The sequence below is a fragment of the Psammomys obesus genome, unplaced genomic scaffold, assembly GCF_907164565.1.
Source record: "Psammomys obesus unplaced genomic scaffold, mPsaObe1.curated_primary_1811, whole genome shotgun sequence".
In the NCBI taxonomy this organism is placed as follows: domain Eukaryota; kingdom Metazoa; phylum Chordata; class Mammalia; order Rodentia; family Muridae; genus Psammomys; species Psammomys obesus.
In genome coordinates, this window is record NW_026596046.1 from 35,128,200 (window position 1) to 35,139,837 (window position 11,638).

General features: G+C 53.0%; 1 protein-coding gene across 1 annotated transcript; it reads left to right on the forward strand.

The window, feature by feature from the left end:
* The first annotated feature begins 2,231 nt into the window (after positions 1 to 2,231).
* On the forward strand, positions 2,232 to 8,041 carry LOC129688355 (dicarboxylate carrier SLC25A8). Its single transcript, XM_055623142.1, has 8 exons — positions 2,232 to 2,559; positions 3,237 to 3,397; positions 5,562 to 5,783; positions 5,923 to 6,133; positions 6,442 to 6,636; positions 6,717 to 6,818; positions 7,069 to 7,249; positions 7,646 to 8,041. The coding sequence occupies exons 3-8, from the start codon at positions 5,658 to 5,660 to the stop codon at positions 7,758 to 7,760; spliced, it is 930 nt and encodes a 309-aa protein (XP_055479117.1). The 5' UTR covers positions 2,232 to 2,559; positions 3,237 to 3,397; positions 5,562 to 5,657; the 3' UTR covers positions 7,761 to 8,041.
* Positions 8,042 to 11,638: the final 3,597 nt, after the last annotated feature.

Here is an 11,638-nt window from a genome sequence, read left to right on the forward strand (position 1 = left end):
CTGGCTCTCAACGGTTGAGATGGAGAGGACAATCCCAGAAATGTTTGGGAACAGCCTTTTGGAGGAGGGTAAGATTGATGGGAGCGGGGGACTTGGGTTTCTCTCCTGAGTTCTTCAGCTTTCTGTTCTGTTCTCAGAATGGAACACAGGGCTCTGAGCTAGGCAAGCATGCTACCAACTGAGCTCTGCCCTCTACCCATGTCTTAAAAGGGGAGGCTGAACCAGTTCATCTAAGGGTCTCTAGTTATGTGACTCCAAAGACCATGCACCTAGCCCTTGTTGCTGTGGCTTCAACTTCTGCCTCTAGGAATTGATGAAAACTCAGCAAGAATTACCAGAGACATTGGAAATGTTCATTTTTTTTTTCTCATGCTGATTTTTATTACCTGATATTTTCAGTTTTCACTGTAATTTGTGTGCTTTTGACAAACTCTTGAATTTTACAAAAAAAAAAAAAAAAAGATATTCTCATCTGAAGGACAGTGAGTCTTTAGAATCTAGATTCTCTTCTGTTTTAGCTACCAGAACAACAACTTGGTATGCAGGCTTTTGGATCCATCTGGGTCTCCCTCTCCACCACAAAGTCTCCAAGAACCCTGGCTCTCTTTACCACAGCCAGAGTCAGACCCTGAGCAAGAGCTGACCATCCGGGTGAGAGGTGACGCCAGCCACAGCGACAGAAATCATTTTCTGCCTTACCCTTCGTGTCCCCGTTTCTGCTTCAGCCAACACCAAGCACCTGGTGAGGGTCTAGGTCCTGCAGTAATTATCCAGTCCCTCCCAGCTCAGGTCCACTCAGTGTCTCCCCGAAAATTCCTTCTGTTTATGGAGAACCAGGAAACGATACACCTGGTTCCAAACTGACCAGAGTTTAAGCCAGAGCACACCACTGTGTGACACTAGGCAGGTGGTTTAAACTCTCTGGACTGGGTTTTGTTGTGGGATATTCACCAGAGAAGACTTCTTGGACACAGATTTAAGCCAATAGAAAGTCCTGATTAGCAAGCAGCTACCTGGGCTCCTGAAGACTGGCTGGCTAATAAAGCCACACTGGGTGTTTGGGACCCTTTCTCTGGTGAGCTTTTAAGCACAAAACCTCTTTTTTGTTTGTTGGTTGGTTGGTTGTTTTGGGTGGTGTCTTTTGTTTGCTTGCTTTTTTTGTTTGTTTTGTTTTTTCGAGACAGGGTTTCTCTCTGTAGCCTTGGCTGTCCTGAACTTGCTCTGTAGACCAAACCAGCCTTGAACTCAAAGCGATCTGCCTCCTTCTGCTTCCCTAAATGCTGGGATTAAAGGCATGCACCATCACACCTGGCTACAGAAACCTACGTTTTAGGTTGACATATTTCAGTTAACAAAAACAGCCAGGAGTGGAACTAGAGAAAAGTAAGTAAGGTTTGTACATTTAGAGACATTCCCAGAACTATGGACATTGATAGTTTAGGTCTTTGTTTTCGTTTTGGCAGGTCTACATGCTGAGTTTTAGAGCCTGAATGGTACTTCCATCATGGAGTCAGTTATGCTGAGGTCTGGGGGCCTGTTTCCTTGTTCTGGAAAGGTTATATGACGTGTCCACGCCTACCTGATGCATAAAAATTGCTTTCCACAAGCATTCCCTCAACCCCCTCCTCCCACTGCGCTTTCCACAGCAGCCCAAACCTATCTGAGCTTCTATTACAATACATTTGGGCCCTTGGTCTGTGGCTTCCTGCTCTTGGGCGCCTAATCCCTAGACCAGCAAAAGGAGTTCCTCGCTCTGAATCTAATCTTTTAAAGCAAGTCTCTGGGGAGGACTCGGATTAAAGACAAAAGAAGAAACAGAGAGTACCAAAGCAAGGACGCGGTCCAAAGGCAAATTGAGACCTGCTTCCTACTCCCACAATGCGCTTTAGCCCCCGACACAGGGCCCAAGTATTGTTTTCGTGTCCTTCACCCCTACGTGGCCGCGGTGCAGCTGAGGTCCCGTCCACCTGCTGAGTCTGTCATCCCGGGCTGGGAGTGCGGCAGGCGGGGCTCCGCGCTGCCCTCTCCCGGGAGGGGCGCCAGCCTGGCTGGGGTCGGTACAGAGGAGGTGAGGCCGGGTGCCCTCGCCCCACCCACCCCAGCCGTTAGGTGCCCGGGTCCCCAGGGACCAGACGAGGGCCGCAGAAGGCGGGAACGCCAGCCTCGCCCCGGCGCCACTCCCGGGTGGGTTCCGGTCCCCGGCGCCCGCGCTCCGCCCCATCCGCAGGTGGCTCGCGGGACCCGGGGACTAGAGGCCAGGACGCTCTGGGGAGGCCGAGGGGTCCACACGGTTACCCGTCCTCGTGGAAACAAAAGTGACGCTAGACGCCCCGAGCACCACAGCTGGAAGCGCCCCTCACCCGGGGAGTGGGCTGCTCTGGCTCCGCCCCGTCGCGCCACGCCCCGACCACGCCCTCGAGGCTTAAGTTCGGCAGCCTGGGGTTCGCAGCCACTGTCAGCCCCACCCGTCGTGCCTCCGGATCGAGCTCTTTCTGGGCAGCCGTCAATCGTCCGCTGTCGGACACAGCCGTCTGCACTCCCGTGTTCTCCTGCGGTCCGGTGAGCGCGACCCCTGCCCTGCGCCAGGCCCACCTGCTCCCTCCCATTCCATCTCTTTGCGCTTTCTTTCCCCTTCCCCGGAGTCTAGGGCCTTCTCTTGATCCTTTCTGTCTTTTCGCTTTGTTCTTTGCCTCTGGCGTCCAGTTGGTTCACTCCTTCCCCTCAGCCATGATGCACCCAGCCTGCCCTGGGCAGGGGACTTCCACATTAGCAAAGACCAGAATGACTGTCACTAGGCCGCTCTGGGCCATGTGCCCTAAAGCCTGTTCTGGTTTCTGGGGTTGTTTGTGCCTGGCCACTGTTACGCTCCCAGATCCAGCGGAGTAGGGACACAGAGAACCTGGGCCTGCTTTATCCCAAGCCCACACAAATAGACACACTGCTCCATTCAACAGTCAAGTGATTATCCCAGAACAGCCTGGCTGCCTTATCTGCATAACTATCTGAGAAACAAGTTTGGAAGTGAGCCAGAGTGTGGGAGGAAAGACTCCTGAGTCCACCTCCGCCTGTCCAAGTATGCGCTTAACTAGACCCTGGCTACCCAGAGTGAACTGGCCTTGGGTCCCACACAAAGCTGTCTAAAAGGGCTGTGTGGCAGGTGACCCTTCCCTGCAGGCCTGCGGTCCTGCAAAGAGAATTTTCCTTTCTAAACTTGGCTTCTTTCCTCCCTCCCACAGGGTACATAGTATGATCTTTAAGTGTTTCGTCTCCAAGCCATTTTCTATGGAAAATCAAGGGGATCGGGCCATGATAGCCACTGGCAGCTTTGAAGAACGGGACACCTTTAGAGAAGCTTGATCCTGGAGGCCTCAGAGTGAGACCTCAAGCATCCCGCCAGGTAAGGAGTCCAAGCCAAGAAGCCCTTGCCCACCCCCCTATGGCCTAGGGCTGCTGTCAGCAGGACTATAAAAATTACCCTCCTCCCACCCTGGCAAGTGGCTCTTTCTTCATCCCTGGTTACCTTCTGGTCCTTAAAGATGGTGGGCTTCAGTGTATAAAGGGAGAACCTAACCCAAGAGGGACAGGAACTGGTTCCAGGTTGCTCTGGTAGCCAGCAGCAGAGGTGGCACTGAAGCTTATGGGGTGTTTGGTTCTGTAGTGCGTGCGTGTGTGTGTGTGTGTGTGTGTGAGAGAGAGAGAGAGAGAGAGAGAGAGAGAGAGATGGCACGTGGACGCCTTGGCGTGCAGATGAAGGTCAGAAGACAATGGGTCCCAGGGATCAAACTCGGTGATCCACTGAGCCATCTTGCTGTTCTGAACTTCCGTTTTTGTTTTTGTTTTTTTAGTCCTAGCTTTTGACAGTCCCTGTGAATAAGATTAGAAACCGGGTCTTAGTTTTTTATTTACCTACGGTGGTTCTCTGGTCCCGTAAGATAGGTTCTGTTTTTGTTCGTTTTGGGTCAGATCTCACAACATATCTTTGGCTATCCTGTATGTAGACCATGCCTGGGCTGGATTAACTTTTGGAGCCAGGGTATTACTTGTAGTAGGAGCTTTAGTACAGGTGATCCTTGCCTCTCTACCCAACCCTCAAGGACCTGACCTTTGGAAAACCCTAAGCAGCATTCACAATGGCAGCTGAACCCCATGTTTTGAGGCGCCACCTTTCTGGCTTTCACAACACCCTACCTCTTTGCTCAAGATCAGGCAGGCAGGCATCCTATCACTGATGCCCAGAGTTCTGTTCAGAGCCTCTCAGAGCTCTGTAGTTGGTGTGAGAGAGCTGCCGTCAGGAAGGGCCTTATCTGAAACAAGTGAGCGAACTGTGCAGCCTTGGAGCCTGTGGACACGAGCTGCGGTTCTGAGCTGTCTCCTGTAATGGAGAGCCAGTGAGGGCAGCTGCCTCCCAGGACGCTCTCAGGGGAGTCACACAGAGTGGGAGCACAGCCTAGGAGAAGGGGTGTCTGCTGGGGGGTCTAGGCGCACCTTCACCCATCCAGTCTGCCGCTGATTCCTAGTCTCACTGAGCCACTCGGGCCTTACCCAGAAGCACTCTTGAACCGTTGTTATGGTGAGTGGCTCTGATGTCCCTGTTTGTCCTAGCCTGGCTGAGCTGTTTTGTTACCATGGTTGTCTGAGGTCACAGGTGACACCACCACATCCTCCCTCCACCAGCTAGAGCTTTCCTTCTGAGCCATAGCAACACAGGTAGCCAATCAGGCTGGGCTCTGAGCAGTTGCTCCAACGAAATCAGAGAAGTGAAATTAGGGAAGGAGAAGCAGGTCAAGCCGCCACCCCTGGGTGCTGGGCTCACTTCCTGGGGCGGTGAGAAGGGTGGTGTTCCAGCTCAAAGAACAAAATGGAGCTTTTGGTTTCCTGTGTCTCTTCTACATGGCTATGAATTGCCCCTCCCACCCCACCACAGATAACTGAGACTTTCCCTACCCTGGAGGAAAACACACAGGCTGGCCAGGTCTCCTGCCTCTCCCCCCACCCCAGGGCGGGCATTACCCCTCAGTAAACCTGCACTTGGTGCAGCAGAGGCCCTGGGCTGAGTGGGGCCTACAGGATGAAATTAATCAACGTGCCTCTCCCTTCCCTTCAGTAATTACATATCGGTCAGACCAGTACATATGTACTGACTTTACAGATCAGTCAGATATGCTTAGGAACCCGGAACAAGAGCCTGTGGGGTCCTGCTGGTCCAGTTCTGCTCTGCTGGTCTTGCCCCGGTCAGCCCTTGCGATATATCCATGGAACAGGAATGTGGCCCTTCTCTATGCAGTCTGTACCGCAGATCACAAGCTGGTTGATGACTGTGAGGCAGCCTCAGGACGCCCCTGAGCCACACTCCCGACACTAAATAAAAGCGAGCCCTTCACAGAATGTCAGCTCCGTGGCGGGAATTGCTTCCCAGACCCTACTTGGCTGCTTTGGGAGCTCTCTCCTGGTTTCCTTCCTGGAACCCTGAGACCTGCTTGCTGCCGTTCGGGGAGGCTGGGCAGGCACCCACAGACGGAGAACAGGGAGTGACGCTGATGACTTCTCTCCTTTCGGCTTAGATTCTGGCAGAGTTCATCTGTCTCGTCTTGCTGATTGGCGGTCCCCACTTCTCCAGCTTTTCTCCATCTTCGGGGAGGTAGCAGATTATCAGAATCATGGTTGGTTTCAAGGCCACAGATGTGCCCCCTACAGCCACCGTGAAGTTCCTGGGGGCTGGGACAGCTGCCTGCATTGCGGATCTCATCACTTTTCCTCTAGATACTGCTAAGGTCCGGCTGCAGGTGAGGATGAACTGAGGGTCCTGATGCTATCTAATCTTCCCCTCCCAGGGTCAGACTCCTCAGGGGTGATGAGGAGCCTAGAGGAGACCAGCAGAACCGTCTGCCTGTTCTTACAAACCACCCCATCTTGTCCTTTCAGATCCAAGGAGAAAGTCAAGGGCTGGTGCGCCCCGCAGCCAGCACCCAGTACCGCGGCGTGCTGGGCACCATGCTCACCATGGTGCGCACCGAGGGTCCACGCAGCCTCTACAATGGGCTGGTTGCCGGCCTGCAGCGCCAGATGAGCTTTGCCTCTGTCCGCATTGGCCTCTACGACTCTGTGAAGCAGTTCTACACCAAGGGCTCAGAGCGTGAGTACGCAGCAGGACACAGTGGATGAGTGACCTCAGTTTGCATAGCTCAGTGACTCTCTCAGCCCTCCTGAGACCCCTGGGAGGGGTGGAGAGATGGAAGTGACCCTGCTTTCCCAAGGCTGCCGAGTAGCTTAAGTGAACACATTCCTGTGAGCGAGCACTGTCTCCATTTTGTGTTACTCCTTGTACCCCTCAAGGACTTTGTAGAGCAAGAATGGTCTAGATCCTCCTCCAGTGACGTGGTGGTAAGAGTTGGGTGTGCAAGAGTGAAGGCCTGCCGCCCCTGACCTCCTGTGTGCCCACAGACGCAGGCATCGGGAGCCGCCTCCTGGCAGGAAGCACCACAGGTGCCCTGGCTGTGGCTGTGGCCCAACCGACAGATGTGGTAAAGGTCCGATTCCAGGCTCAGGCCCGGGCTGGCGGGGGTCGCAGATACCAGAGCACTGTCGAAGCCTACAAGACCATCGCACGAGAGGAGGGGATCCGGGGCCTCTGGAAAGGTGTGTGTGCGCTGGGTGTGGGTTTTTCTCATCTCCTCCCTCGCCCCCATGTCCTGGGCTCACACAAGTTCTTCCTACAGGGACTTCTCCCAATGTTGCCCGTAATGCCATTGTCAACTGTGCTGAGCTGGTGACCTATGACCTCATCAAGGATACTCTCCTGAAAGCCAACCTCATGACAGGTGTGTTAGGGTCAGTAAGAGCTGGTGGGGCGGTGGGGGATTGTCTAGTTGCCTAAAGACCTAAAGCCATTTTACTCCGTGTGCCTTTTTACCATTCAAACACAGCTGGATGAAGAGCTTGCTTTGCACATCATAAACAGGATAGACTGGCCAAAAGTCTCCCTGAGAGATTCTAGCTGCAGTCCCTGTGTCTTTGAAGCCATTAGACTCCTCCCCTTAAAACTCTTTCCTGCTGCTTGCTTTATGACAGATGACCTCCCTTGCCACTTCACTTCCGCCTTCGGGGCCGGCTTCTGCACCACGGTCATCGCCTCCCCCGTTGATGTGGTCAAGACGAGATATATGAACTCTGCCTTGGGCCAGTACCAGAGCGCAGGCCACTGTGCCCTTACCATGCTCCGGAAGGAGGGTCCCCGAGCCTTCTACAAGGGGTGAGCCTCTGATCCTTCCCCCACCCCCAGATCCAGGCCTTACAGAAGGGAGAGAAGTAAGGTGCGGCCAAATGTCAAACAAGCATTCCATAGTTGCTGTCACCTCTGTCTTTTGGAGGTTAAAAGGGGGATTCGGGCTGGGGGGAGGGTGGCTCAGTGGTAGAGGGCTTGCCTAGCATGCTCCAGGCACTGGGTTTCACTCCCCAGCACTGCAGAAGTAGTGAGCTGGACTCGGGACTCTTGGGTACAGAGCCAAGGGCTTTCCAGCAGATCTTCCCAGCCTCCTTTGAGACAGAATCCAAGGGTTGGATGGATGGATGGATGGATGGATGGATGAGCCCAGTGGTAGAAGCAGGAGGTGGAGGTGCCCCCCTGACTTGTGTTTGCTCTCTTTAGGTTCATGCCTTCCTTCCTCCGCTTGGGGTCCTGGAACGTAGTGATGTTTGTCACCTATGAGCAGCTCAAAAGGGCCCTGATGGCTGCCTACAAATCCCGGGAGGCACCATTTTGAGCCTTTCCAGCTGCTAGCCTGGACCCAGCTTACCCTCCCTGCCCTGTCTTTTCCTTTATCCCCTGCTTAGCCCACCTCGTTTCCCACTCCATTTTCCTCACCCCCACTTTCCCTCCTCATCTCCCTTTGCCTCAGTGCTGATGGCCCCACAGTGAGGAGGCCTGACACCAGACCCTGAACCCTCAGTCCTTTTCACAGTCAAGCCCAAATCTTTGTCCTCTTCCCCAGCCCAGCTCAGCCAGCCTTCACCCATAAAGCAAGCTCGATCTTGGTGTCTTCTATTTCTCATAGCTGTTTATAGAGGTCTTGATCCAGTGGGCCTTTTCAGCACCTTGGCAGGCAGAGGAAGAACCCAGTGACGTTAGGGATGTGACCCACATTCCAGCCTTAGCATCTGGAGAGGGGCTAATGGGATTATCCAGTTCATTCCTCTGGACCCAGTCTAGGCTGGAGAGACAGCAGAGCTTTTGTCCATCCTGCCCTTCGTTGTGGGCCCTGTAAGCTGTCACTTAGCCCCTTGGTGCTCTAGAGCTACCTTCCCCGTGCCCACTAGCCAGGCTTGTCCATCTGCAGAGTGAAGGTACCCCTGTCCCCCCACATCAGCTTGTTGGGAGGTGCAGAGAACTCCAGAACTTTTCATTCTTTGGGGCTTGCTTTACTACGTTTCATACATAGCAACCCACCTCCCCAAGTCATAGACCTGTGAAGGGCATGCCAGGTTGTCTCCAACTATAATCACATCCTGAGGCATGCCTCGAACCAGGCTTCAAACCTGGCTGCTGGTGAGCATGCACCCCGGAGGGAGTTCTGTTGTTCAAGACAGGGCCTCACACTGTAGCCCAGACTGGGCTGGAACTCATGACAACTCTGCCTCAGCTCTCCAAGTGCTGGGCTCGCAGACAATTTAACTCTTAACCTCTGAGGACCCTCTGGTGCAGGTCTTACCCTCTCCCAAGGCCGGCGACCAGACAGGGCTTAGGTTGTCCTCTTCCCAGCCAGCTGTCCACAGGCAGGAGAGGGAGGTGGGACTTACAGGGGCTGTGATGGCCCAGAACAGGGCTGGGCCTGTCATATCTCTAAGGCCCATTTTCTACCTGTTTCAGATGTCTTATGCCTGTCTCTGCAGAGAGCCAAGACAAGGGCATAACAATGCTCAGAATCCCTGGGGAATTGTGTCTGGCAGCTGTGAGGCCAGGCCCAAACAGGGTGTCTTTCCAGCCTAAAGTGGCTGGGGCTTCTGTCTCTTCTCCTCCTAAGCAGGCTGGGTCAGAGAAGGTTAAACTGTCCCAATGCTTGGCAACAGGCTAGACTGTTAGACTGTCTTCCAGAGAAGAGCACTCAGTTCTCCTCAGCTGCTGATAAATCCAGCCAGGGTCTCTGTCCTGAGGTGGTGAGCCACAGTGAGGGTTGGCTGGCATTTTGTTTCATCACACAAGGGCACAAATGAAGTTCTGACCATTGTGTTAAGGTCCTTTAAAGGACCTTAACTGTCCCGGCATGTCTAGCAACAGCTAACAGGTCAAGTGAGGTCGTGTCTGCTAGTTCCTTCCCCAGACATGTATGCAGGCATGTGGTATAGATGTGAGGTCACTGGGCTTTATGACCTGGAATGCCATCAAGTGCCTTGAGAAAGGGGCTGCAGTCACTGAAAAGCATGTGAAGGCCTCAGCAATATTTAGGGTGTATGTGTGGTAAACCCCGCTTTGCCTCCCAAGGTAGCCCAGTTACCGAGAGGACAGGGATCTTATAAAGGTCTGTGCTTAAGGCCAGAGGCCAGGCTTCCCACAGGGCCCTCCAGGGGGGTCAGCAGCAGCAGGCCTGAGAGGAGGCCAGAAGTCCTTCCTATAATGCTGGAGGCTTGCCCTCAGAACAGGCGGTTACAATGCCTTCACGTCAGGTCTGCCACGGAAGGCAGTGAGCCTCTGGATCCACAGGTCTGTGGTCAAGGGGTTGGAAGCTACTGTTAAAATGGAGCCAGGCATTTCATCTCTCCTTTCATCCCAACTTTCAGGAGGCAGATCTCTGACTTCAGGGTCAGTCTGGTCTACAAAGTGAATGCCAGGATGCGGAGGGCTTTTACACAGAGAAACCATGTCTCAAAAACAAAACAAAACAAAACAAAACAAAAAACCACCTAAAAAAGGAAGGAAATGGATCCAAAGGGGTTGGAGAGATGGCACAGTAGTCAAGAACACGACTCCAGACCCAGCACCCACACTACAGCTCACAACCATCTAGAACTCCTGTTCCAGGGATATCCGATGCCCTCTTCTGGCCTCTGCCGGTACTGCATGTCTATGGTACACCAGCACGTGCAGGCAGAACATATTCTTTAAAACAAACAAACAAAAAAAACTTTATTTCAAAAAAGGACCTAGAGAAGTGAAGTGACTTGGCCACATATCTGGCCCAAGGCCCACATTTGAGCCCCACCCCAGAATCTTTGTCTTATTTGTTTGTTTTGTTTTTTGAGACAGAGTTTCTCTGTGTACCCCTAGCTGTTCTGGTACTTGCTCTGTAGACCAGGATGGCCTCAAACTCACAGAGATCCACTTGCCTCTGCCTCCTGAGTACTGGGATTGCCATCACTCTGAGCCCTCAAGATCTGTTACTGTCTTGATGGTGGTTCAAAGATGGCAGCAGGCAATAAGATAACCAGCGGTCTGGGACCAGCAGGGGCAAGACTGGATGTGCTCAGAAACAAAATACTTGCCAAGAGCAAGTATGTGGAATGCTGAGGCAGGAGGATCAGGAGTTCAAAGCCAGCCTCAGCTACCTGCTTCAAAATTTAAAAGGAAAAAAGGTGTGGTAGTGCATGCTTCAAATCCCAATACTCAGAAGGCAGAAACAGGTGGATCTCAAAGTTTGAGGCCAGCCTAATATACAAAGAGTTCCAGGACAGCCAGGGCTACAGAGAAACCCTATCTTGAAAAAAAAAATTTTTTTTGAAAGGACAAAAGGAAAAGTCCTTAAGCTAATACGCCACTTAGGATGGCAAGATTCTAAGCAGTGTGGGTAATCTGGGTTTCTCTCACATCTTAGAAGCCACTGAACCTGCTTGTTACAATAAGCCTAGACCTAATCAGAGCCTAAACTAAACCCCAGACAGGGCAAACTCCTCAGCATGGAAGAAGAACACATGGGTGTGGGCCACACAGCCTGGCTGCACCCAGAAGCCAGACCTCCTCCAGGTCATGGGGCAAGGATACTGTCGCCCTCTATAATATGATGAGTCTACCAAGACTTCACGCCAGTGACCCCAGTCCTCGTGCCTGTAGTCAGGCTGTAAGCTCTGCTCACAAGGTCAGTTAGTAACCCACACAGGAGTCAGGAGCAGACCCAACCAGAGCCCAAGTGCCATGCCTCCCAGACCACTGGCCCAGAGGCAGCCTAAGACCCATTTCACAGACAAGGAACTGTAGCCAGAGCTCTTCTGGCACTCTGTCCGTGCTGTAACTCTAACTGAAGCTTGTGTATGCACTGGCCTAAGGCCCTGGTGGTGGCTGAGCCATGGACACGGCAGGGCTGGGACAAGCACTCTCTCCTCCTCTGCTTTGCTTTTCCTGTCTGTGTTTCTCGGGACAGCACAGTTCATAAAAGGCTCCTTCTAAGGATGTATCTTGTGAAATGTCAAGAGCAGAGGACTCTAGAGGTCACATGGCCCTGTCTCTGTATTACCAAGATGGAAGCCTTTGGGTCCTGCAGGAAGCATTGGTCCAGCACAGTTCAGATCATGGCTAGAGGCTAGGAAAGGAAGGTTTATTGTGTCAGCCTAAGGTTCTGTTCCTCCCCATCTTCAGCTGTGGGGGTTGAGCGGGGAGATGGGCAAGGCCCAGGTAGCCCTTCTTCATCGCTCTTCCTGCCCAGGTCCCTTAGAA